The sequence below is a fragment of the Cinclus cinclus genome, chromosome 14 (assembly GCF_963662255.1).
Source record: "Cinclus cinclus chromosome 14, bCinCin1.1, whole genome shotgun sequence".
Classification (NCBI taxonomy): Eukaryota; Metazoa; Chordata; class Aves; order Passeriformes; family Cinclidae; genus Cinclus; species Cinclus cinclus.
In genome coordinates this window covers 13,345,299-13,373,184 of record NC_085059.1, presented here as the reverse complement: position 1 = coordinate 13,373,184, position 27,886 = coordinate 13,345,299, and the positions used below count along the sequence as shown (strand labels likewise).

General features: G+C 45.1%; 1 protein-coding gene across 2 annotated transcripts in view; it reads left to right on the top strand.

The window, feature by feature from the left end:
• KLHL3 (kelch like family member 3) overlaps window positions 1-27,886 on the top strand; it is a 56,505-nt gene that overhangs the window by 7,408 nt on the left and 21,211 nt on the right. The window contains exons 2-5 of one of the 2 annotated variants that reach the window (XM_062501851.1): window positions 1,665-1,730; window positions 14,228-14,344; window positions 17,326-17,432; window positions 22,536-22,657. In XM_062501851.1, the coding sequence (XP_062357835.1) occupies window positions 1,665-1,730; window positions 14,228-14,344; window positions 17,326-17,432; window positions 22,536-22,657 (412 nt within the window). Of the gene's footprint in view, window positions 1-1,664; window positions 1,731-6,595; window positions 6,610-14,227; window positions 14,345-17,325; window positions 17,433-22,535; window positions 22,658-27,886 lie in introns of those variants that run through there. The other variant, XM_062501852.1, reaches the window with a different exon arrangement.

Sequence of the window (27,886 nt, the reverse complement as noted above, 5' to 3'; positions counted from 1 at the left end):
TGTGTCAAGATGCACATTTGCTCACCACCATCAAAGTACCAATCACTGATTAACATTGCAGAAAAATTCCTTAGAAGCAAAATGAGCTGACTAATCTGAAACTAAATAATTTGTTCAAATGCTACTTTGTACTATGGAATTGCCAATTGGTTTGTCTCACAGAAGCCCTGTTCCCCTGGGAATGCTCTTTGAATTTAAAAATGTGCAAAGCCACACATCCAAAAACATGCTGTTAGTCTGTAATCTGGTCAGTATAAAAGATGAGTACCACCTCAGTCTCTTCTGTAATTTCTGTAATTTTTTGTTACTTTCTGTGGCTTTACAATGGACTTTCTCTCTTTTGTAAGAAAATTCACTTCCACAGAACTCTGTGGGGAAGGAAGCATGAGTGTAGTCACTGCAGGCACTGACTGGGAAGAAGAAAGTTCAGGAATACTGAACCTGTTTGCAGCACAGACTTGGATTAAATCAATGCTAGGAAAAACGCACAAGTAGATTGGGACTAGAAGTTTAAGTTATTTTTATTTTTTCTCTGTGGATCAATAATCTTGTTTTCTTTACTGTACAATAACCCAGCTCCAGTGGGAAACCTCCCTCTCCCAGCCATGCACCCCAATGAATAAATTGCAGCATGGGCAGGGCATGGCCCTGGGGGATGCTGTGTTGACCTTGTTATTGTATACAAGCACAACACTATCAGCTGTGTTTTGAAATTGTTTACTCCAATTTCATCCTCCAGATCCCCTCCCTCCTCAGAAGGGATGTCTTCTGATTTTGGGCTCATCGCCTCTTCCTGGGCTGGATTATAGCATTGTGAAAGATCCCTGATGTTAAATTCCCAATTCTCTCCTTGTGCCTATTTAGTACCTTTTCAGGTTTTAGTAATATTTTAAGTTTACTGGTAACCAATTCAGCCAAAGTCCTTCACTGTGAGATTTCATTTGGACTTGTTTTCTTTCCACCACTGCTGTAATAATGATGCTCCTTTTATTGGAAAGGGCTCCTTTGAGTACTGATTGCAAGTTCAGGACTTGTCCCTGAGATCACTACTGGACTGCAGGATGTTTGGAATTGTCATTGCTAATGCCTCTTGCATAGGGTGGTCAGCAGCTGCATTCTGCAAGAGTAGGGCCAGCTTTCTACTGTTACTTTCACGGAGGTGTGTCCCGAAAAACAGAAATCCTAGGAGCACAAGCAGCTCCAGCCCTTGCAGTGCCTTTTCCCTCCAGGCCCATATGTCCATTACTTTCAGCCGTCTTAAATGCAGGCAAGTTTTTTTCCTCAAATGACATCATTCAGATGTTATGGGAAATTTCTTTTACTCACCCAGCACCAGTTCTGTGCTCAGGGAAAAAAAAAAAAAAAGAAACAAACAAAAAAACCCCACCTCAACTTCCTCTGTGTCATATCAGTTTTACTTTTAAATCTTTGGGGTGTGAGCTTGGCGATGAATCAGCATCACGTGTGTTTTGGAAATGTTACAATGGGTTTGTGTGTAGGTGGTGGCAACAGGGAGCTCTTGTTTTTAATGTATTGGGGAGTCAAGATGAGAGGGAGTTGAGAAACATCACATTCGAAAGGAAAAGCTGGGCTTGTTTAATTGCTGGAGCTGCTCTGTGCCAAAAGTGCTGCAAGTTTTTAAAGTGTGGCTTTTTCTTTCACAGGGTGCACTTCTGTGTGAATGAGAGGAGGCGAAAGCTGAGCCCTGAAAAGCACACCACAAAAGTTGAGTAAGTGAACAGAAACCTGAGCCAAGCCCCTGACATACAGTTCCCACTCTGAATAAGCTATGGAATATTGAACAGGAAAAGAGGTTTGCCCAGAAAATACCAGGCAAGATAATGAAGGTCAGTCTGTTACCTGTGAGGAAGATACACTGCCTGAGACAAGATTTTCTGTTTTTGTAAAATAATGTGCCTGCAGAAACAATCCTGTCAAAGTTTTTGTGTATGGCATCTGTGGGATTCACTCATTTGTATTGATATTGCAGCACATTATGTTACAACATGAGGGTGGTGGACTGCATTTCTTGGCATTTGCAAAGAGCAAGAAATGAAATGTTTAAAGAAATTCCAAGAAGAGAGCAAGACAATGAGTGTACAGGGAGTAGCAGTAACAAGAGACTTGGGTTATGGTGTGGAGCTCCTGGATGAGAATATCTTTGTTTATGCTGTTCTCTCTTAAGTTACAGTATACAAACATTAATTAAGCCATATATCTTTATGAAGCATATGGATAATTTCCCCTTATAACAGAAGGTAATAAGGAAGCATTTAATGCTGTATTTTAAAAATGAAGAATCACATTAAAATTATATCTTAATAGAAAAATTTTGGTTAAAAAATCCCACTCTTTGGTCCATGGCCTAAACTTTTCCTCAAGTTCAGTCTTTTTCTGAGCCTGTAGCAAGAGCTGTATGCTCAGTAGGTACAGATTCTAAAGAGGCAGAGAGACTGGTAGCATTTAGGCAACTGAATACTGGCCTTTGCCTTTGTTCCAGTGCCCACAAAAGTTATTTTTACAGCTTTCTTCCTGATTTTTTATTTCATTTTGAGCATTACATTCTAAACAGTAAAGTATATCTGAAAAATCTTCCTGCGAATTTCTGATAAATATGTAATGTGACTGCAGGGCAGAATGTGTGTGCCCCTGACATAGGTGACTGGGGGTGACGTCCGTGGCTGATGTCCAGGAAAGCAGCAGGAAGAACATTTTCAGCTGTGTAGGGTGAGCAGGGGGGATGGCTGATGCCCCAGAAACCACAGCTGGGGGTGAAGATGGTCAGGGGTTGTTGCCCTAAAGGTGGTAATGTTATTATGAAATTGTTGGGATAAACCCGCTATTTATAGGAGTTGTGGTTTATACAAAAGACTGAAGGAAGACAATGTTCTGAAGCCGGATTGTGCTGGCCTGGGCAAGCAGGAGGACGGAGTGGGATGTGTGCCAGCAGAGGGCAACAGCCCGGAGCGCCGCTGGAGATGCTGGTGGCTCCTCCAGCATCTCCATTCGGAAAGCACATCCCGGGGTGAATGGTGGGGTGGGTGCTCCAGCCCCTGCTCTACTAATCATATGCTTTGGAAAACAGTGCTCCGGTGGGAGCCTCTTACTGCTTCAGCTGCCAGAGCATCCCTGATTTCAGCTCTGGAAAGGTCCTTACCTAGGAGGGCTCCCAGAGCATCCTTTTGAGCCTTTCGAGAACTTGGATTCCTGTGAGCTGCTGTAGTAGGTAAATTGTAGCTGCTGATTTGGTTTTGTTACTGAATTCTAGCAGTGGCTGGGCAGCAGATTACCCTCGGAACTTCTCTGCTGAGACAGATCTCCAGGTCCCTGAGAAGGCAGTACCTGAGTACCACATCCAAGTGAATGCAATTAGCCTTGGAGCTATCAAGGCAGCTATTCCAGCAGATAGCTTATGTAATGCTCTTCTTATATTAATATCCTTAGTGAACCTTTTCCAAGGAAACATATGGTCTAAATACAGATCTATCTAAATGAGTATCTACTTAGTTAGGATGACAAAATAAGTTTATTTGGAAGGGACTCCTGGAGATGATCTGGTTCAAAGGACTCTCAAAGCAGGACTAGCTTCAGGGTGAGATCAGTTTGGTCACTCAAAGACATATATATACTTAATATATGCATTAATAAAAATAAACATTTTAATATATCAACATATCTATAAATATCTATATCTCAAAAAACCCCAATGAAAAATAATTTAGGCTGTGAAGATGCAGCTTTAGAAGGTTCTGTGAATGCAGTGTTTTATTTACACCTTTCCCACCTCTTCAATGCTGAAACCATGGATTTTTAAAGAAAGTTGATTAATAATTTCATGGAAGGAATTATGCAATTAAACAGGGGAGCTGTTAAAGATAGGAAATTGCTAATGATACGGATCTCTGGAGCCTGAACATTGGTATATACCTGGAAACAGGTATGTACAGGGGAGTGAAGTGTTCCTGAATTGTTGTTGGCACTGTATTCAGGCTGGATCACTGGATGATCCAATGATTCAGGACTCTTGTAGTTTGCCTTGCAGAGCTAGGAAGGATTTTTTTCCAACTGGATGCCATTTGCTTTCTGCTGGGTTTTTGGGAGGCAAAGTGACCTTCCAAGCTTCTGCAGAGGCTGTGGAGATTGACAAGGTGTTGTCTGATTGTACTGGGGCTCTGCACAGAATTAAATTCTTGTAAGCTCTCTGTGTCCTTTCCTTACAACCTCAGCATTAAACCAGCTGCTGAACTTTGGGCCAGGAGAGAGTTTTGGATCAGACTGGTAGGGATTGTTTTTATTCCTTCCCTTCATGCTACTTTTGCTGGAGAAATTCCTTGCTGCTATGGAGACACTGACAATGCTTTTCTCTCCCATCTCCCTGTGGCTCCTTGGAATTGGGGGGTTTGGTCTTTCACTGTGGATCTGAAGATTGTCACAGGAATCTGGAAAGGTTTTGGTGGGCTGAGGGATGGTGGGACTGTCTGGAACAGGTGTTTTGGGGACCTTTCTACTCTGAGAATTATGGTTATATGGTTGCCAGTGATTGAAGGTAGATTAGATGTAGGAGTAATTTTCGACTACTTGAGACTAGGAATTTTTGAAAGAGGCTGGAAAAATTCCATCAGGTGTCACTAATCCCTTTTAGTTGAATGTTTTTTTCAAGATGCCAGTCTTTGCACTTAAAAACAAGCAAGAAGTTTTTGTCTTGGGGTTGTTACCAAGTCACAAGTATTTTGCAAGGCTGCTCTAAAGATCATCTCTGATTACCTGAACATGCTTTTGTCCCACTTCAGCAAGGATTATTTGGTTTGCTCTTGTCTTTCACTGTACCTTTCAGGATTTGTAGAATCCAGTGGTACACAAGCCTGTGGGGAAAAGTATATAAGAAGGTATTGTTGATTTGGTTCAGTTTAGGGGCTTAGCTCCCAGGTTGACTGGAGTGAGATATAAATTTTTAAGGTGAAAGCCTAATATTTTGTTATTGAAAAACTTAGTGTTAATAAAAATAGACAGACACTTTGCAGTGGTTTCAGGACTTGCTCTTGTATCTGGACTTTTTATGATTACTGAGGGATTTACTCAGCAGAAACAAGCTCTAGCCCTCATTTCCAAGGTAAATTCTACTATTTTTATATAGTGCCTTCTTCTCTGGTTTGGGCTTGTGTCCTGCAGTTTAGTATGTTGTGCATCAACAGTGTAAGACTGGACATGGGGACTTGAGGTTCTGGGTGCTTTAAACTGATAGTTTAACAGGATTCTCTAGGGGAAATGAAGGAATTTCCCCTGAATTCTGTGTGAGGTTTGACTTCATGTCTTTATCTGTATTTCTTCTGTTTATGGGTATGATGCCAAAAAGTATTTAAATAGCAGGACTCTCAATCCCCATGTGTCTTTGATAAAGTCCTTTAAGTTTCAGGAGTGTTTTCTTATATGAAGAATTAAGGTGATGTGCAGTTAAGATTCTGAGCAAGCTTTTGAAAGCCTCCTGTGGAAGGTACAATAGCATCTGTTCAATCATCGTTGCTGATAGGTTTTAAAAAGATGTATTAAACTTGGGCTGAGGACATGGCTTGAGAAGAAACATACAAGAGCAAGGTAATTTTACTTACAAAAGAAATGAAATTGCATCTTCCAATAGAAATCTTTTGATACTTCTACTTACCTCTTCCTTTTGCACAAGAATATTTTGTGAATGGATGGGTAATGAAGAAGGTAAATGTTTCTTGTCTTTAACACAATTAACCTCTAAGGCCTCACTGGTGCAGAATACAACTGAAAAATTCTTTTAATAAAATGAGAGGGGGGAAAAAAGATTTACGTAGATCTATGTGCATTTGTATCAATTGGAATAAAAATGACAAATGTAATTTAGTTCAGCACTTTAGGCTAAATAGCACCTGCAGTTGAGAAGAACCCATATTGCCTATGCAGAGTGTATTTGGCCTGATAGAATGCATAAAGGACAGGAAGGTTTTGCTAAATCGGGGAACTCAAGCGAGATCCTGCTTTCTGCGGTGGGAGCGGGGACACTTAGGAGGCCTGGGACCCTCTCCTTCCTCGCCACCACTGCTCCTCTCCTGCGCTGCCCTGTGCGCGGGCTTGACCTCAGCACTGGGGCTGTTCGGCCACTAAAACTTTTGCCCATTCCGCAGATCGCAGGGACTGAAGCAGTTTTGGGCCGCACGGAGGACAACTCCCGGGCAGCGGTAGTGCGGTTCGGCGGGCGGGCGGAGGGATGGAAGCCGGGGCCGGGCGCCGCCCGTGCCGCTGTCGGCGGGTCCCGCTCTCGGCCGGGCCGGCTCGGAGCCGCCCCTGCCCCGCTCGGCTGCGGCAGCGGGGCCCGGGGGCGGAGGGCGCTCTCGGGGCGGCGCGGGGCGGTGCTGCCGTTGCCCGGAGACGCTCGCAAGCCCCGCCGGGGAAGGGAGGGAGCGGAGCGGAGCGGCGGGGGCTGCGCGGCGGCGGCAGCGGCAGTCGGTGCGGCGGGGCGCGCCCGGCACGCAGCGCTCCGCTCCCGCAGGAAGCGGCCCGGGACGGGGCCGGCCTCTCGCAGCCATGCCGGGCCCGGGGCGCTGAGCCGGCCCCGCCGCCGCCCCGCACAATGGAGGAGGAGAGGTGGGTACCGCCGGCAGCCTTTATGCCGCCCGGGGCGCTGCGGGATGGGGATGCCCTTCCCCGGGGTGCGAGCGGCGCGGGGCTGCGCGCAGGAATGCGAGGCGCGGCTGCGGGAGTCCCGGTGCTGGCCGCCGGCAGGAACGGCTCTGCGATGGGCGCCTGCCGTGCTGCTGGTGGATGTTGCAGTGTCATGATGACAGGCGGCTTGGCCCCGCGTGCCCGCACCCAGGCACGGAGGGGTTTCCGTGGGATGGTCTCGGGTGTAATTAAGGACTGGCGGAGGCAGGTCGGGGGTGTTCGCTAAAATGGAGGTGCGGACAGGGCGCTGGGATGCTGGGCAAGGAGGAAGGGTGCCGGACAGGGGGGTGAGATGCCGGACAGGGGGGTGAGGTGAATAGCTGCCCCGCCGGCACAGCGTGCTGGGCTTGTGTGTGCCCTGCCTGATGCCGTGCCTGAGCCTGGAACCTCAGGCAGTCGGCTTCGGCATTCCGCTCAAGACAGACTCGCTGGTGTTCGCTGCTTTTTTGAGTCACGAGTGGAAATCCGTAACTCCCGGGGGTGCTTTGGGGTCGGTGTTCCTGCCGGTGAGTGTGGCAGCCGGGCGCTGTGCGGTGTTCGGGCAGCGCAGGGCATCCCGCCTCTCCATCGCTCGGTAGCCGGGCCGTATAGACTTTATTTCCTGCCGGGCAGTATAGACTTTATTTCCTGCCGGGCAGCTATCTTGCTCCAAAACCTGCGTGAAGAAGTGTTTACCGAGTCTACCTAATGTCCACTGAACTCAAAAAAGATACTAGTGCTGCTCAGGGACCTCATGGATGCCAGAGAGATGTTCAGTGTTTCGGCTCAGCCCTCATTACTCCCCTCTGTCAGGTGCCTTTTGCACACCAGAAGCTACTTGTGCTTCTTCAAACTAAATATTAAACTGGTCCGGATTTTTTACAATATATTTTTAAGAATAGGATATGCTGAATACTTCCTTTTGTGCTGGTGACCTTGCAGGGGGAGGGGGAACAGAGAGGGGCTTGACCTGCTGGTAGGACTAAACTCCTGTCAAGCCCTGACATTTTGTTTAAATATTATACACGAGAAAAGCTGGAGTCAACCCCCAAATTCTGGAAATTTTCCTTCTCTTGAGGGAAAACATTCGCAGCAGCCTGTAGGAGTTGTTTTCCAAGCTCCAAAGGGCAGCTTTCTACCCTTCTGTGACTCAAGGGTTGCAATTGTTTGTGTATTTAATGTGCAAAACCTTTAATCCTGCCACATTTCTCATCGTAGGGCTTCTGCTTCCCATAATGGTGTGAACAGTCACCTCTGAATATTAGTCCAAATATTAATTAATTTCAAGTGCCTGAAATCTTAGTTTGTCATGCTAGATGCCAGCTCATGGAATGGGATTTATTTTCTTTTTTTTTTTTTCTTTATTTGTATAAATGAGCCTGTGTTTGAGGAAGTGGAACAGAGCTGTTTTGGTACCCCAGGCTGGGATCATCCTTGGCGCAGTTGCTTGTTACTTTTTTTTTCAATGGCTACCAGCAATGGTCTCATTTTGGCTGGAGGCCTTTTTCTGGGGATACAGCAGTGAAAAAGGCACTGGGAAAATACCTGGACTGTTTTACCTTACCCTGTTTTTTCTAGACCATCTGTTTTTAGGGCATGAATGACTTTCCCGGTCATCAGCATGTTCTCTGCCTCTGGAAGGGAAGAATGATTACCCAAATTGCTGCTTTCATTTCTAGTTTTTGGGAAGAGGAAGGCGGTCCTGAACTGGTTGTGGGCAGTAATGATGTGGGGTTTGACTCTTGGCAAGAAAAGCTGGAAATACTCACCTGCTTTCTGGTTCAAAAGGGCACAGTGTGTGGGGCTGTGCTGGGACTGCTTTGGCTGCTTGGAGCAAGTCCTGGGAGGAGGTGTTCAAAAATGACCTTGGTGGGCGAGCACCACGGGCTCAGTCTGTGCTTTTTGGTGTGCTTTTGCCCTGCATTTCAGCTCAGATCTATGTTGGGCACACTGGTCCTCAAATTTTACCTTTGGTGACTCTCATTATGGCAGAGTTCCCCGTGGTTTTCAACATTATTGCATTTTCCATTTTCACAGTCTATGGGGATCTGTGTCGGTGCTCACTTCACCTCTGACTCTGGTCCCAAGCCTGCCCAGACTCAAATATCCTGTTAACTTGCACACGCAGGACGTTCAGTGGTATCGTGTGCCCATGTCATTGCACATGAGCAGGAGCAGCTGGGGGCAAGGGAGTTTTTATCTGAAACCCTCACATGTGGCAATAAAATACTTCAGAACCCTGCTTTTCTTCTACTGTGCTGATAGTAAAATGATGGGACTTCTTTTTTATGGAGAAATTGTGTAAAGGCTTACAGTTAGGCATGATCCTCTAGTTCTGAATTTGCAAGATGTTTTTGAGTTTGAATAGAAAAAAATCCTCTGGAATGTTAATTTTTTGTTAAAATACCTGTGGTTTTATATTTGAGTGAAGGTAGTCTGTGGTATATGTTTGAGAAATACAATATTTGCCTTTGAAAGCAAATGGTATTGTCATATTTGAGTTATTTTGTGTTGTTTCCATTACTGTCAGCAAAGACTTTTCTTCTCACTAGTTCCCAAAGTCTTTTTTCCCCCTGAGGTGTCCTTTGATATGTATACCCTTTTATGGATCTGCTGTATGCCACTTGTGTGTTTTCTAAGCTAATGTCTCCATGTTGATGTAGGCACTGAAAAAAATCAACAAAATATGAAAATAATATTACTGTTAAAAGAAAAATAATCCTTTGTGTTACGCTGCCTCCTGTATGTTTTAAAGTATTTCTCTGAAATCCTCTCAAAACCCAGTTCAGTATGTGGATCCCTTCAGTCACAATTTTTAAAATGTCTTTGTATGTACTTAAAGACAAATTCAGAAATTGAGGTTTTTATAACTATGCTGTTACACTGACATGTTTTCCTTACTGTGTCTTCCTGACTCGAGGAATAAAACAATTGGGCATAATGTATTTGTCATGTGATTTGGGGTGTTGATTGTAAACAGAGAATTAGGCCAGTAAAAGTAAAATGATTTTTCATTGTGCTTAGACTAAAACTAATATTTTGGTCTCCACTGATCTTTGTATTAAAGTTTTCTAGACTACTAACTGCTATTGGACATCTGTCAGGATTTTAGATCAGAGTGATGTCAAACCTCTCAGAAACTGTAGATTAACATTTTCTGGTGGTGATTCTTACATATTCCACAAAGAAGCTCCACAGGTTTTGAAAATTTATGGTTAGAGTTATGGTTAAATTTACTGGTTTATTTTAAGTGAATACAGGGATATGAAGCCACTGTAGAGGTGCTGGTTTGCCCGTGCAGGACACTGAGCCCAGCTGAGGCTTTGGCCAAGCTTGTGGTGCTGAAGCTCTGTGGTGTTAGGGGCCAGCCAGGAGAGCAGAGCTCAGCCTGCGGTGCTCAGGCAGGAGAGGAGGGGAGAGCAGCTCCCAGAGACCCCCAGTGATGCACAGAGGGATGTGGCTGGGCTGGACATGTCTGGTGTCCCATCACCTCCCCAGTGTGAGCGCCTGGTGGATGGGGGAGCTCCATGGTGGTGTGTTGGGTTAGGAGCTGAGCCTGGAGGCTGTTCTCCCAGAAACGTGAGCAGAAACTCGCTCTTCTGAAGGAGACTGCGTTTGAGAGCTGCCCTTCCTCCAGGGTGAACTCCTGGCTTCCCTAAAGGCAGTGTCAGAACTGGATTTGGCAGAGCTGGGATTTTTGTTCCTGGGGTTTACCAGCTCTCTGCACGGCAATAATCTTGCCAGGGGACAGTTTATCTCTAAGGAAGGCTTTTATTCTTTCACATGATCTACAAAGACATCTGTAATTACTGCTGGTAGCTAAGGCAACCCAACTTTATGGTTGATACATGCAGGCAGCAGAATTGTGGGTTATGGGTTTTTAAAATACCTTTCTGTCAGCTGGGTTGTGGCCACGCTCAGGTAGGAGCTGGGCTGTGAACCCTGGCAACCTGAGCCCAGCTATGCTAGGGGGTCCTGGAGAGGAGGAACACAGTATCAACGGGGTGGTGATTAGCTTCACTGGCTTAATTGGGGACCCTCAAATCAGAGTTCATTTGTTCTACTTGGGGACATCATGAAAGGCCTCGCAGGAGGGAGCAGTGGGGTTTGCACTGTCTGAAATTAAGAGCCTCTCTGCTCATTTTAGGGACATCCTGCTGTGCCTGTAAAGAGAATGTTCATCTGGCCCAGGGAAATTAAATCATTTGTCCATTCACTCTGTGCACGGCCTCGAATAGCCCAGGAATAGAACAAATTGCTCCTGGCAGCTGGCTCACGAGTCCTGCTGCTGCAGTAGGACATCAGATTGGCAAACGTGGGGGTAATGTCCCTGTGGCCATGGGGTGCAGGGGCTCTAGCATGTCCAGTTGTTCTTGGCTGGTGTCTTTGATCAGAGGACTGCATTCCTCCTTTGCTTTAATCCATTAAAATAGCAACAGTAGCAAATGTAATAATTCTTAGCTTTATGGGGGACCAAATCTCAGAAAAGGCTGTGAAATGTAAATGGTTTGGTCTTCTCAGGGGCAGCTTTTGCTTTCTGGCAGGGTGCACTTGCTTGGAGCATTCAGGTTCTTGCATTTTTATGTTGGAAATGTGTCAATGATCTCTGAGAGTATGTGCATGGAGGTGTAAAATATCTCTCCCAGATAAAATCATCCTCTGTCCATTACTGGAACACAATTCTATGGTAGCTGAATCAGTCCTGGAGGTGAGTTAAAGGCTCTTAGCCATTAATTCTTCAAATCTGTTTTTATTATATGAGTCGCTTGGAGAAAACTTTAAATAGCATATCTTGAACTTTTTTGAAACAAGTTTTTAACCAGACAATCTGCAGTATTTTCTCATAGTAAGCCTTTGGCAAATTCTGAAATCTGCCCCTTTTAATTAAACTGAGGATGTCTCCTAGGATGTTTTTTTAAAAATTTATCTTTCCTGCTTTTTAGGAAGAGCTGATTGATCTTTTTCCAAAATCCTGAAGCAATTTTTTTTTAATTTTAAAGTACATAGACAAACATTGTTGGAGTTGAGGCTTTATGTAGGCTTGTTGACCTGGCATTTACTTTGGCGTTCAGTGAAACTTGCTGTGTTCTTTGAACTGTATCTTTTGCCAGCAGAAGAAAAGTTTGAACATCTTTGGTCTCCAGCACTGGAGAGCTAATAAATAAATCTCAGCAGTGTGCTTGTTCTTATTAAAGATTCCCCATGATTTCTGTGTGCATGGCTTGATTTTGGGTCCGTGAGGTGTTTGTGAGGCTGCCCAGGGCAGTGTCCTGTGGTGATCCAGCTGTCCTACCTTGGGAGCAATGGGAGTGTCTCTCCCTGATGCTCTCTTTCGGTTTCACTTTCTTTTATTTTTTTTTTCTTTTTTTTTGTTTACTTTGCTTGCTTCCTGCACGTGTTCCAACTCTGTAGCTCGAAAGCTCCATGAAGTCATTTGCACTTCCAGAGCCTTTTTTTTCCCTTCTTGGCTCAATCATGCCACATGGGCAGGTTTAGCAGTTTAAAAATAAAGGGTTTATGCTGGAGTGTTGAAAGCTGTGGCCAAACTTCACCCGGCCTAAAGTTTCAATGAGGGCTTTTGACAGACACAGCACTGAGGCTTGCTGGACTTGACTGTGTCCCTGAAGCAGGGAGGCTTCCTCTCTGGAGTGGGCAGGGATGGGAAAGAGCCAAGTGCCAGCACAGCTCCATGCCCATGAACACCTCTGGCAGTACATGTGTCACAGAGTGAGTTCAGCTTTCTTCAGGGATAGAAAAGCTATTTATGTTGTTGCCTGGTACCAGTCTCTTGAATACTGAACATTTAACTAGAGGTTTTCTCCTTTCTGATTTTTCTTCTTTTTATCCTGCCATAGTAACCTAACTGGATGACAACTGTAATGGAGGCTGGGAAGTTGTCTCACTCCTTGGGACATGTGCTGAGTGATGTTGTGCTCAGCCTTGTGGCTTCACTTATGACTGAAAATATTTCACTCGCTGAGCAAAGTGAAAGGATTGGACTTGGCTGTTGTTTTGGCATTAACCTTTGTCTCAGGCACAAAGCTGGAGGCTGTTCAGTATGCAGGCGTGGATTTGAGCTGTGTGCTGCTTGGCTGCTGCTCAGCCTCTTGCTTCTCGAGGAAGGAGAGTACAGCCCACCAAAGACTGCTGGGGGCAGAGAGTGTGGTGTCAAGGGACACGGTGATGGTGACAGCCACTGCTCAGGAGCAGGCAGTGGGGACGATGTGATATTAGCCAGGGCTTCACACTGTCAAGGGGTTGTAAATAGTGAGTGATGTGTTTTTCAGAGGGAAAGTCAATGTGTGTAAGTGTGCATGTATATAGATACCTATGTGCGTGCATGCACACCTTGACAGAAGCTGATGGGGTGTTCTGGGAAAGATCCTTCCACATTTCTCTGCTCTGTGCCCTTCTTCAGACATCACCTTCTGGTCACCAGAGAGCCAGGATGCTGGGTTGTCCAGACTGCTGGTTTAACCTGATTCAGCCTTTTTTTATCATACCAGCCCAACTAGGGTAGTAGGAAGGAGGGGACGAAGGAGAAGGAGACTGTTCTTTGGAAGGAAAAGCTCTGAGAAGGTCTCCAGTCAGGCACATGGGGCGATGGAGTTGCCTCCTGAGATCTGCCATTCTCTTGGAGTTGGCTTTTGACATGGACTACCTTCCTTCACTTGTCTTGTCTACCTTTGCCTGCCAGGGGTTTGTGGGGTGAGCCATGGACGTGAGCAGAACAGGGACCTGCCTCAAAGTGCTGCTCCTTTCACAGGTGGGAGCCTTTAGCTCTGAGTGATTTCACAGGCTTTCAGATCAGGGAGGTAGAGATATTGACCCGCTGTCAATTGTGTGTAAAGAGCCAATGCTCTCAACAAAGTCATGAGGACACGTATGTGCCTTAGGCACCTGTTGGCCTGGTTAAACACAGCACATAGCTGGGTGCCTCTAGTTTGTCATTACCTATGTAGCTGGTGGTTCTGGTAGAAAGGTTTAATAATTCATTCCATATGTTTCAGTAGCAATAAATAGACCTATTTCTGAAATGGAAAGTGGCTTCAGTAAAGCTTTGACAGCTGTGAAGGGAGTTTTAATAGCCCTTTTCTACTTGCCTCTGTGGAAGATACAAGTCATATCTTGCCTTTTTCAGATGGGACATGGAAGGGTAAACTTCTTTTTCCTTGTATGAATGTTAAAAAAATCCATGGTACTCTTGTAGTTTCCAGTGCTGAAGTCTATTTCTATTCAGTGAGGCAATTATGTTCTGGCTTGAATTTCAACTTATACTGCTTTCCTGGCCTGAAGCCTGTAAGACTGGGCTTTGTCCTCAGGTGTTTGGCACTTTTTTCTTTTCTTCCCTGCTGGCTGAAATGTGGGCTGAGTTGGTTTTCAACATCCATGCAGAAGTAGCTGCATTCTTTGATGTGCTTCATGTGGAGAGCCTAAACTGACTAACTGACTTGTGAGTAATGCCTGCTTAATACCCTGTTCTGCAGTTTTAGGATGCTTGCTTTTTAAAATGCCATTGAATCAAACTTTCTACTCCTTTTTTTTTTGTCCCTGTTTTTAGCATTAAGCAGAGTTCCCGTTCGTCTGAGGCAGCTGAAGATGAAAAGGACCAGTGTACAGTGACAGTCAATCCCTCTCACATGAGAAAGGCTTTCAAGGTCATGAATGAATTACGGAGGTACACTTCTGATTTACTGGGCATCCTGTTTGGTTTAGCAGAATTGTGCTGATTGAGAGAAATACAAAATAGTCTGTGCCGTTTTTATTACAGCTAATGGTTGCATGTTTAGTCAACACAGCAGGATTAATCAACAAATAGGAAGATAAAATATAGTCCTTTTGTGGCGGGCTGCTCTCCCCATTCTCAGATCTCTGTCTTCCCAAAAATGTTACCTGAGCCATAGCCTTCATTTATAGGTGATCATTCATTTAGTCTTTTCCATTACTTACAGTAAATTCAGCTGTAAACTATGTTCTTAACTGAGATAAGGGTCTGAAACCCAATAATAGAACATTACAGACATTAAGACACCTACACGTAATTACAGACCAAAAACTATTAATGTACTGTTCTTAGTCTCTTTAACTAGCAGCATCACTCAGTCTGAGCTTAGCACTCTGAAGTAAGGGGCAAAAAAACGCCAGCAAGTACTCAGGAAGAATGTCAGCTCTCTTACTGCAAATTGAAAAATACTGATATTGGTTAAAAGAGAACACCTTGGTCTTTACGCAGCTGTGTGGGTACAGGGAGAACAGAGGCTGAAAAAATATCTGTGAACACAGCCTTGAAAACTGCTGTCATCACATCAGCAAGGTGGTGGCAGTGGTTCAGCCTGAGTTGTTTCTTGGTGGCTGTTACCCTACAAACCAGACAAAAGTTCAGTGAGCATTTCTCTGACTAGTTCATTAGACTTACTCATCCTTGCAGTTTTAAAAAGAATTCTTATGGAAAGTATGCATATCACACATATGAGCGTATGTGCTCCCTGTCTGTTGAGGTGATGTGATGAAAGCAGCTAACACCCTTTGCTTTTCTGGACACTCCAAGTAATCAAAAGGTGCTGTAATAGCTACTTACTCTCCGTGGATTAAGAAGTTTCTTAATACACACATTCTCTAGTGTGGAGAAGGATAAGCAATGTTTCCTTCCACAGATATCCCACAGTGGTTCTCTGTTGCATAGGAACAAAATGGAAATATTGTAACTATTACATGAAGCAGGGTATGCTGTAATTCTTTTTTTTAAACTTTTAACTGGCATCCTTCCGACCCTTTCTTTGTATTGAATGCAGAGGATCTGAAACTAAAGGTTTGTGCAGCTATATTCAGAAATCTATTGTGCTACTATTATTCCTTTGTTAATTGAAGCATAGTGGGACTAACTGGAGACAATGTTTCTTAGTGCCTGTGGTTAGGTGTCTTGGGCAATACTGAACAGATAAAATATAGAAGAATGAAAGCTGCCATTAAGCACCTGTATGATGTTTTAATCTTCTGGGTACTCTTTTTTTTCTTTTCTTGGTTCCTGTTGCTGTTGTGGAATATACAGTTTTCACATCTCTTGAATGTACACTGAGCTTGGGGTCTGCTAAGCTGTCAGCAATCACTGTTAATAGCTGCGTTGAATAATAGTTGCTTCCTTCACACGCATCCAGAAATCTCAGAGGGTCTAGAAAAATCATGCTAAGCCTTTAACCTATATACTACATAGAATCATGGAATTGTTAAGGTTGAAAAAGACCTCTAAGATCATAAGACCTCAACCTTGCGCTGCTAAGGCCACCACTAAATCATGTCCCAAAGTGCCACTTAGGCTTTTAGCTTGCAAATGTAGATGAAATTAATTTTATGAGTGGTACTTTATACTACTATAGCCCAAAGAAGAATTGAACAGAGCACCTTTTACATAAGCTAAAAGAAATGAGGAAGCTTCCATTAAGAGGCTCTTAAAGAGCTCCCCTCATTTTCCTTCTCTTTTCCAAACTGGAATGAATGTAGAGTACAGATTGCCAGTACCTACTTTCTTCCTGTTTTCCAACTATAACCCTCCATTTCACAGTTGTTTTTTCACATATTTCAATGTGTGGAGAAGAGACATAGCTGGTCCATTAGAAGCTCTGTGTATGTTTATTACATAATGCAGTTTCCTAAAGACAAAGTTCAGTGTGGAGATAAGTATTTCCAAAGAGAAGGCAACATGTAGATTTTCAGACACCGATCCTTTTTGGGCCTGACATTTGAAAAGAACACCCTTAGTTTGCATTTGTATGCTTAAGCATCTTAAACCAACTTATTGGGAGGCTGAGCACTTCTTACTGTCGGCATCTGTGAAGCTCTGTACAAACATTAACTAATGAATCCTCAAAGGACATACGTGGGGCAGTAGAAAAGGTCACTTGTTAATGAAGTGACTTTTCCAAAGCTCTACAGTGAGTCAGTGGGGGAAGGTTTTTTTTTTTTGTTTCTGTCTGGAACCCCATTCTTTATCCCAGTGACTCTTAATCCCAGACTAATTCATGAGGTAAATGAAGTCCTCAGGCCCATGGATAAACTCCAGTGATTGGTACCTCCTCTCTGGCAGATGGCTGAGGTAGCCTCTGCACTTACCTGTGCTAGGACATATTTTGGTGGCCACATTCTTTAGTGACAAGTATGGAAGGAAGAGCAGGAATCACTTCATTTTCCACTCCACCTTTTCCCTGTGAAAAGATAAAAGTGATGCTGGTGTTTCCTTGCATGGTGGCTATTTCTTGTCTTACAGATCAACTAGAGCCTGGCCCCAGGTAGTGCCCAAATCTTTACATTCTTCTGCACCTTCTCCAAGCCCTGCTTCTTTGAAAGATGAAGGAGCTGCTTACCCTTTATTCTTCGGGCAGCATGTATGCCTTGTTTGGCTTCAGGTTTTTTTTTTTTTCCCCTGGGGAAAGCAGAACCACAGGCAGAGCTGCAACCTCAGGAGGATTCAGGCTTTGCTTTGCAGGCAAACAGTGATTAGGAGCTGGTACTGAAGGATTAGAGGACCTTCCCCTGGGGTTTGGCAGAAACTCAGGTGCTGTGTCTGTAATGGTGGGTCTTCCACTTTTTCAGTCTGTAGTGATGTGGCTTTTTGCCTGACCGGGGGTTCTGAAATGATCTTTGTCTTCTCTGGTGTTTTCCCAGCAAGCGGCTCCTGTGTGATGTGGTGATTGTGGCTGAAACCGTGGAGATGGAAGCTCACCGGGTGGTGCTGGCAGCCTGCAGCCCTTATTTCTGTGCCATGTTTACAGGTACTGCTTTTGACACCAGACAATGCTTGGGCTGAACGGGCCATTGCAGTCCCCAGCCCTCAGGCTGTGTCTCTGTCAGGAGATGCAGCACAGGGAGGAGGTGGTTTCCCTGGGAGAGAAGGGGCACAGACCGGTCTTCACTTTGCTGTACTTGATGGATGATGCTGGTCATCCTTGACTATTTCCTGTGGGGTGGTTGTATGGCTGTGGGGTGAGTAGATAGCATCTGAGGCACTGTGAGGTTACTGTGGGGTTTGGCTCACTGGTTTATGGGTTAGTTTTTTTTCCCCTAGCAAAACCTTGGATCATGAAAACAGTATCATCAAGCAAGTGTTCAGTGCCCTAAATGTTCATGGTGCACATCAAAGAAGTTGCTGGCACAGGAGTTGTAGTTTCAAGGCTCAGTCCTGCCGATACTGATTTGGCAGTCACAGATGTTTAATCTCCCACGGCACTTTTTTCTGCTGCCTGAAATAACACTGTTGTTCCCTTGATCCCAGTGTGTTTTAGCAGCCCAGCTTTTTAACAGGGTGAGTTGCTGCAGTCCAGTGTGTTTTGGTAATGACAGAAAGGAAGAAGAGGACAAAATTCCTGCTCTGATGACCTGATCCCTGGAGCAGGTGCCCTTCAAAGGCTATGCCCAGATGGGTCAGCAAAAAAACCCCCAAGAAAGCTATGGCAATCCTGAAGGAGGGGAGTGGGCACCTAATTTAAGTCAGTCTGGTAAAATTAGTGTGGTCAGAAGTTCCTTAGCTTCCTTCCTTTTCTTTGCTCTCATTTCAGGATAGGAGCTGATAAATACAAAGAAAATGTGCACCCTGGGGAGTGGTTGTTACTGTCCTTGAGCTCCAACATGAATGAGGTTCAGGGGTTTTTTCCCTGTTTTATGTTGATTTGCTTGTGGTCTGGCCTTGTTTCTTGCTTTTAAAAGCCTTGAGATTAGACCAAGTTTAATTCGTTTTGCTGGAAGCAGAATGCAGCATTTCTCAAGAAAGAGCTTGTCATTAGTGAAGCTTTTTTCCCTTCTGTAATGGAGGTGGGGAGAAAGCCTCAGGTGTAAAATGTGAGGTGAGATGTGCCACTCCCCATGGTGGCTTTGTCAGTGTGGTGAGCTAAGGTGGAGAGCATTAGTGTTTGCTGGGGGTGTACCCTGAAGCTGGTACTGTTTGCAGTGGTGAGGCAGAGGAGCAAGCACTGCTCAGAAGCAGCTGTGTGTGAGCACACGTCGAGCACTTGTGATGCTTGTTCCTGATGAAGAATTTAATAAAAAAAAAACTCTTGGAAAAGCCCTCTGATCCTTGGAGGTCACCTGAGTGGGAAGGTGGTGGTGGTGCAGGGCTGCTCATGTTTCCATGCAGGAATTCTCTGGGCTGTGTAATCCCTCACTCTGTGAGTTAAACAGTAATCAGCTAACCCGTCATGTGGCTGGCTCCGGAGCTCCCCTGCGCTGGGTGACAGCCTCGGCAGCCGCCTGTCCCCTCCCCTTGACAAGTCCCCGGGGCAGAGGGTCAAACAAAGACCAGCTCTTCCTTTGCTTTCAGTCCAGCTATCCCCAAATTCCTGAGGTCTGCGTCTCTCTTGCAAAGACAAAGCGTGTGCTCTCCTTCCAGCTACATGGGGGTTCACTCTCTGCAAGGGGACAGTTTAAAACCACAGCTTCAGCATGAGCTGCTCGTCGTAACTTGTTTTTTTTGCACTGCACAGCAGTGATGGAGCCAAGGGCTCGAGCTCAGCTGCACTGCCGGGTATTTGCAGGAGCTGCTTTGTGCACACTGAATTCCCACTGGAGCGGTCCCCCAGCAGTGCTGGCAGCCAGGAGTGAGTAGTGAGTGATCAGTGCAGAGCTGTGAGAAGTGGGAACCACACTGAGACCCACAGCTCAGCCACTTTCACCTACTGCTTGCTCTGCAGGCTCTGTCGCTGTCAGCTGGGCCTGACTTTGGAGCTGTGAGTGACCTTGTGATGATCTGGGGCTCTTTCCTAAGCCATCGTGTATCCTCTGGTTAGCCATTCCTCTTTGAAGTATTCCTGGAAGGTCTGAAAATGGCTAGGCACATTTTCCATTTTTGTCTTCCACTGCTGAAGGAGAGATGGGACCTGGCACATCCTGAGTGTCCCTTTCCATGCTGGCTTTCTAGAACATTTTGATTCTGGTCCTTGTTGGCACTACTCTGGGGGGATGATTTGGGATAGTAATTTCTGTACATTTAGAAGAAAACGCAATCATTTAAAAAAGGGTAACAAATACTTCAGTAACGCTGCTAGGTTTGCTCCTGTAAGATACCTTAAGAACTTTGGAAATGCTGAAGGAGGAATCAGAAACCTTTGCAGGTCTTACGTGCTGCTTCAAAGCACTCACCCCATGTGTGAGAGGCTGTGGTTTTGTTATCCAATGCACTCATATTCTCCCTCAGCACATCTATGACTTAGGAAACAGCCAAACATCAAACTTAGGAAACAGCTGTGGCTGTGCACTGGGAAATGCAATGTGTAGGAGGCAGGGCAGGCTGCTGTGCTGGGTAGACACAGCACCGTGGGCTGCTGCAGTTTTGAGTGTAGCTTATCTTGTGACAAAACAGAACCCTGCTCTCTTCTTGTCCTGATGAGCAGAGGGGAGCAGAAAAGGCACTGCTGGATGTTGAGTGTGGTGCAGGAATTGAATTCATCCTTGAGGGGCTGGTGTCTGCAAAGTCTGTCCCCTACAGAGGGTCTGCTCAGAGCCACCCTGTCTGTTTTGCCTGCCTTTGCTCCCCCACACCTCGTCCCTGGTGTCTGCCTGGCTGCAGCGCTGCAGGGATGGGGTCTGTGCAGTGCCTCATGCGAGGCAGCCCTTTCTCACACAGCCCTTACATATGAGAGATGTTAGTGATTTGATTTATTCTGTAATTAAGGTATCAGGTAGGGCTGGAGTCTTACGACTTATGAAGGACACCCCAGGAGTTGTGTTTTGTGGGGTTTAAGGCGTAGGGTTTTTTTTCTGAAGAGATGTGAAATGAGGTTCCCTCAATGATCCAGCACTCAGCTGCCCACAGCGCTGCTCCAGAGGCTTGCCCTGGCTCTGTGCTTGGAGGAAGGGGCAGCCTGTTGCCTACTCCTGGTCAGCACCAACCCCTGCCTTGGTTCACTTGTGGTGTCTCCTGGTTCTTCCCCATTCCACAGCACTGGAGACTTGTCTACCCTGTGGCAAGTGGGAGAGGCTCGATCACCAGATCCTGTCCCACCATGGACAAGGCACAGGGAGCTCCTGTCCCAGGTGCTCCAGGAGGCTGGTCCTGGAGCAGAGGCAGTGGAGGCTGTTAGTATGCAGGGCTGGCAGCTTGCTGGTGGGTGGGAAAGCCCACACAGCTTTTATTTTTGTTGCTTGTATCACGTGGATGCCATGATGACAGATGATGTTGTCAGATTGGTCCCTCCAAGATATTTCTGCATTAAACTCTGTGTGTGTGGCCGTGCCCCTCCCTGCACCCAGGGTCCTGCAGGGTCTGGGCTCCACTTGCCCTCCCCATGCAGGAGGTGCAAGTGGAGCCCAGGGCTGATGGGGACTGCCCTGTCCTCAGAAGCACCTTTTCATCTCTGGAGATGTTTGGGGTTTTTGGGGGGAGGAAATGTGTGAAGATGACATTTTGTCAATTAAAAAGTCCTACCTGCTTTGAAGGCCTCCCAAATGTAGGTCACTCATCTCTTTGTACTGGTACATTTGTATTCATGGGCTTCTTTGAATAACATTTTATTATTCAATTTTAAAAATTGAATTTGGGGCAAATATTATTTCAGTTCTTGGGATGTTGTGGACTGTTCTAACACTCATGGTCCCATCCCACTCCTGTTATTTGCCTTCTTGTTCACGTCAGGAGACTCAGCAAAGTTCAATTAGCAAGATCCAGGTTTTGCTCAAACTTGGGCCTCATTAGCATCTGACTCTGTGCTGTGCACTTACTGTGCCCTGCCACATCTTGTGGAATGCTGCACGGAGATGTAGGCTGTAATTACTTCTATAGGCTGCAGGAAATATTTTTCCACTTAATCTCACAGCACTACTGAGTCACCAGATTTCTGAGAGTAGCAATTATTCATGCCCAGGTTTAAGAATTGACATTTCTTCTTTAGTTTTGTTTTTCCACCTATCATTTTCTTCCTGCTTGGGAGTTTATTCTTTCTTTACTGTGGAGAGCCTGGTGATTAAATCCTAGGTGAGGTCACCATGTGTGTGGATGCTGGAAGGGTCATGGGGAGTCCTTTCTCCTCCTCATTGCATGTTTTTGTTCCTCTGATGTGCTCCTGTTGCATGGGGGGTGTGGAGGTGTGCATAAAGCTCTGGGTCATGAATAGGCTCTTACACAGTTACGGGGCTTTACTTGTATGTTCAGGGATGAAATTTCTGCTCTAGTTCCATGTGCCTTTGAGTTATGGATTTGGAGAAAGGATGCAGTTTGGATTCAAAGCTGTGAGGTTGGGAAGGTGAGAGATGAGAACTGCATCTTTCTGTGTGCATGCTTTGCACAAGGTGTAAGTGATGCATGGGTTTACAGCAGGGTAATTTAGGAGAGAAGCTTGCTGCATGCTGGGTGTAACTGCTGGACTGTGTGCCTGTTTTCCTGATGCTTTTAATGTAGGGTATACCACAAAATACCCTAATGTAGCTGTTGCAACATACTCATTCTATCCATGTATATTTTTTTAAAAAAAAGCAAATATATTTTAAAAAAAAATATATAAAAATATATTTCTCAAAGGCCTTTGTACGACACATCCACAGTCTATTTGAGTCTGTCCCTGTACCGAGACATGACTGAAGGACGTACTGGAAGTTTATTTTTAGCTCTTACATTTGTTTGAATGCAAGTGAACCATGGTAGGTTCTTTTCTGCCAAGAAATTGAGTTTGTTGCATTTATGGATTTATGTTGTTTTACACCAGTGTCCTCAGTCTTGAGTTGTTTTTTAGGTGGCATTAGGAGGCTTCTGGCAATCTCACTGGTGGTTCTTCAATGGTGAGGGATAGTGCCAGGCAGTCTTGTAGTCAGACACCAGGAGAATGTGCTGGATGTGTGGGAACAAGGTCCCGCAGAGCAAACTGTGACTGTCCTTTTGAAATGAATTTCAGGAGACATGTCTGAAAGCAAGGCCAAGAAGATTGAGATCAAAGATGTCGATGGGCAGACCCTGAGGAAGCTGATTGATTACATATACACCGCTGAGATCGAGGTCACAGAAGAGAACGTGCAGGTAGGTCTGGTTCAGCAGCTTCTGTGGAGAACCAGGTGAAAAGCTTGAAACTCAAAGGCACAGGTTCTTCAGGGGTGAGGGATCTCCTCAGGCTGCAGAAAGTAAAAGGTTGAGCTTGAAAAGAGCCGCTTCCAGCCTCTGTTTGGTCTCGAGGCTCTTTAGTGCTTTCCCCACACTGAAGTCATGTTGCATTTAGCTTTTCTGTGGAGCTCTTATAACCAGAGCAGGCATTTGCCTTCCAAGAAGCTGTGCTGACTTGTGGGTCAGTCTGTCGAAGGTCAGAATAGACTCAAACATGCAGTGAGTCAAGTGTTTCAAGGCAATGGCAGAGGAATGTGGCTGTTAGTTTTTAAATTCTTCTGGGTAGTTTGAGTTGTTTCACAGAGCTTTGAACAGAATGCATTGTTCAGATGAGGACATTCTTCCTTTTTTTTTGTGTGTGTGCTCTGTCTTGAATTTCTGAGAGGTAAATATTTGTTCAAAAGTGGAACAAGTAATTGAAAGGTAGCCTTCAAATAAAGCAGGGTCATCAGGAAGAGAGTGTTTTGCAGTGTCATGTGGCTGTGGCTGCTGGTAAAGCTCCTTCTTTGACTCTTTGTATTTGTGGTAAGAAAAAGGCTCTGCACTTAGCCACTGATGTCTGGGAGGGATGCTGAGAGCTTATGTGTGGACGTGCTTTTCAGTTTTTGTTTGCAAGTGGCAGTTTGAGCCTGTTGTCTTCCTCGCTTTGACTTGGACATTGTCAGGGGAGCAAGTCTGCGTCAGGGATGCTGGAGAGTGTTTTGTTGACCTAATTAACACAGCAAAATTAGACTGGTTCTGCTTGAAATGAGGTTCTTACTCTGAGCTCTTCTGCTCTGATCCCTCAGGCAGAGTGCAGGTTCTTGCTGACCTGTTGCTGCTCCCACAGGAGCTTGGACAGCCCCCTGAGCTAGGCCCTCTTTGCAGTCCAGCCCTTGCTCTCCTTCATGACCTAAATCTGTGGAGACCTTTTTTTGCCTCTTCTGCCCTCTGGTTTTACAAATGTGACTGTTTGGTGTGCTCTCAGCCTGGCTGTACTCACACTGGTAGCAGTGTGGAGCCTGGTTGCCCTGCAGTGAGGCTGAGAACCATCTGTGAGGAGACCTTCAAGGCGCCATTATGGCAAAGGAGCTGAGACTCAAACCCAGCTGTGGGTGGCTTGGCCTGGCTGTCTGCTGTGTGACCCACATCAGGGTCATCAGCAGCTGACACAGCATCACTCAGTGCGGGCTGGAGTGGAGCTCCTTGCACCTCTGGGATCTCCCATTGCTGGAGGAGAAATGACATTTACACACTCTCAACTGGTCCCCGTTTCTGTGGGGAATATGGAGGCTATATCCACGTGCTTTGTGAAAGGTGTGCCTTCCTTCCAGGCTGCTCGGCCTTGGGTGCTCCTGAAGCTCCCTCTTGGCACATGGGATGTGCAGAGCTTGGGATCCCATCTGCTGAGCCTGCCTTGGATGGGGCTTGGGCTTGACCCTGGCTGAATCCTCAGGGAGTGTTTTGGTGCTCCAGCTGCACCTGGGTGTCAGCAGTGCTGTGGGAACGGCAGCAAGATGGAGAGGCAGCTCTGTCCAGCCCAGAAGGTCTGTGAAAGGTCCAGGTGTTGCCTTTCATGAGCAACTAGTCAGCCATCTTTTTTAGTAAAACATAACCAAAGCCTGCCTTCTGTGACCTAGGGATTGCAGGGAGTTAAAGTAGATCCCTGGCTACATTTTGGCTTTAATCTCTCAGACAGTAAGATTAAAAAAATGTAACTTTTGAATACTAAGTGTTTCTTCCCAATCTAATAAAGTAGGTCTTTTACTGCAGCACTCATTTCAATATCCACTCTGTGATTAACTCTTCAGGCTGGAGGTAAATTAATTCATGGGAGCTAAGAAATAAAGCTGATCTGCTGTAAGATCAACCAACTAGTTTAAATTTTAGTACATGTTTAAAGTGTTCATGCTGCAAATGTTTTATGGAAAAAATATAATTGTCTTATAAAACCAATAGAAAGAGAAATTTCCATTCTGTCTGGATGTTTTACTCTGAACAAAATGCTAGAAACAGGTTAATATTCACCTCCAGCCACAAGAAGAAAAGGTTACACGAGTGAATATTCTGTGATTTGAAAGTTTCACATGAACTGAAGGCTAAAAACAACAAAAATTAAGCTCCTTGTAGTCTCTCATCTGAATTAGCGGTGTCAGTGTTAGAAAGAAGTGAGCAGGTTTGGTCCCTTGCATCACCACATCCTCCTGCTGCACAGCTCTGGGTCGGATGATGGATGATCCATCCATCCATCCATCCATCCATCCATCCATCCATCCATCCATCCATCCATCCATCCCTCTGGAAGGATACCTCTTTAGTGCCTGTCTGCTGTTTGCAGCCCTGCTTGAGCACAGTGAGATTTTCTCTTTTCCCAGAAGGTATCTCCTGAGCTCTCCTATTTCCTTATCACGTTCTGATTCTCTAGCTGGGCAAGGGTGCTATTTTAAAGGAGTTCTTCAGAGTTCCTCAGTAGCTGGAAAAAGCAATTTCTGAGTACAGGTGCCAGGTAATGTGATTGTAGAAATTATGAAAAGAAAAAAAGAAGTTGCTCAATGGCATTAACTGAGCAGATGCAGCCAAGGTATCAAAACTTGTGAATAAATGAAAAGACACTATCTTGTGCGTGAGAAAAATAAGATGAGAGCAGGATAGAAGTGAGAAAAGGATGAACAGGAAAGGTACCATGGAATGCAGAATGAACGTTCTTAAGTATGTTTGAATGCTGAGCAGTGCCCAGCCCTTCACAACAAGAAGCCTGTTAACAACTTCTTTTGTTGCTTCTTTTCGAACAGAAACCCGTTTTGGTTTTTTGTTTGTTTCGTTTTTTGGTTTTGTTTCGCTTTTATAGTCTGGTATGGGCTCAGGAAGTGAGACTTTTTCCAAGCACGTATTTCTGTAGCTGATTGTTCAATGAAATGACACAGTGACTTTTGTTTTGTTTTGTTTTGTTTTGTTTTTTTTTAATATATAAGGAAAGATATGTGTACAAAGGGCCAAGCCTGTACAGTCAGTTCCAGTTATCTTCTGTGTAGTGAGTTCCTGGGGGTGTTTATCCACTTCCTTCTCAAGACTGCATCCCAAACAATGCAGGCAAAGGGGATTCTCAGCTCATCTTGAGCCCATGTGGAGGGAATACTCTCTTCTAACCCTGCTGGGGTACGTGAGTGAGAATTACCAAACAAATGCAATCATGCTTTATCTATTGGAACTTCCTTCTTGGAGTGACATTTCAAGGCAGTATAGAGTCAGCAATAGGAGTGCTCAGAGATGATGGATGATAGAGAATTTTTACCTGTGATCATGTACTTGGGATTAAACCTCCCACTTGTTTGGAAGGCATGGAGCAGAGACAGAATTTCTGTCCTTACTGCAGTTGTGTTGTAGTTTCAGGAAAATCCATCCTGGGATTTCTACACTTGCTGCCTTCTGTTGTTCCTCCTCTGTTGCATCCCACGTCAAGGTTGGTTGTAAATTTTGATATGCTTGATATAAAGACCTCATTCATTTGAAGGTGGAGCTTGATACATTTATTTACCTGGAAGTTTTGTCATGCAGTTTTGTTAAAAGGAAGGAAAACTGAAGTGAGTGTCTCAGGGAAACTTCACGGATGTTCATGTTCTTGGGTTGATTCAATGGAAATCATAAACACACATCAGACCACAGGGTCTGCTGCTCCCTCCACGTGTGGGGTAGCTGGTGCTTTTAACATATCAATTACCTGAATTTTTCAATTAGGTCTTGATTTTGTAGCTGAAGTGGTTACATCGCTGCCTGCTTCCCAACTTTTTTGACTCCCTGATGCTTCCTCTGTCTGGGCTGTATCACCTCAGGTGGAGCATTTAAGTGGAAGTAGTGTTGTTGAGCCCATGTGCTGCCTGGGAGCAGCTGGGGTGTAATAAAGCCTAACTGCCACCCTTGTACTCAAAAGCCACGTTGCACTAATGTAGTTTTATCTTCCCTGTTTGTGCTATCTAGAACAGCTTGTTTAAAACTGAGTATTTTACCTGCCTTGCAAACACAAAATCCATTTGTTTCTCTGATCATGGGTTCCCCTGGGTGGGTGCCCTGGGAGCTGGCTCCCTGTTTGGGCAGATGTGCAGTCCTGGCTGTGGCCCTGGATGTGCAGCTGAGGCTTACAGCCAGTACTTTTATTTGGCATACAATTTGACCAAATTGTCAAAGCTGCTTATAAGCTTTAATACATCCCCAGCCTAGGGGAAATCCTCCCAGTTTTGCAGAGCAGGAATGATGTAAGTTAATTTTTGGCCAAGGCTGCCTGTAAGTAGCCTCTTTCACAGTAGAGAATTAACCCCAACCTCTGCAGTCCAGCATTAATGAATGAACCTTATATATCCAGAGGACTTTTGGCTGAAAGATGTTTCTAGTTTAGAGACATCAAAGGTCTATGGGAGTAATTGCACAGGCAATGTTGCGTAAAACTTGAAATTTGTATGGAGTCTGCAGAGCACAGCTGGTGAGCTCGATGTTATGTGTGCATATATATATATGTATGTATATGTATCTGTCTATCTATATATATATATCTAGAAACACACCCCATAGATGAGGTTCTGGACATAAATTAGGCAAAGCAGTCAATCTCAGTAGTAATAGATCATTTTGGCATAGTTTCAGAAAGTGAGTGGGTTGTGATCTGGAGGCAGATCTGATAAAGAAGCCAGCTCTCACTAAATTGTTCATGGCAGTTGGAGTTGAAATATTAAGAGTCAAATCCAGACCCATGTGAGTAACTTGCCTGGATATTAATGGGGTTGCAGTTTGGTCCTGCTGCATGTTTAGGCAGGGCATTTCCTCTTGTTATTTCTAAAGGAAACAGACTTTGTTCTCACGGAAATCCTTTGCTTGCTTTTTGCCTTCCCTGGTAAGAATCACATGAGTGTTGAGATGTTCAGCTGGGAAATAAGGAAGAGAAAATCCCCTCATCTCCTGGAAGGCTTTTTATATCCTGTTTCTGAGAAATGTTGTATGGTGATGTCCCTTTCTTGAAGGCTGAGGTGGTTTAAGACTCCTTCTGCACCGCCTGTCAAGCCAGCACAGGCCGTAACAGCAGCACTGGTTTGTCCAGGGGCTGTTGCACGTGGTGCTGGTAGTGAGTTCCTTTTGGTCTGGAGGCAACATCCCAGACACCAGAGGTAAGCAGCCCACCTG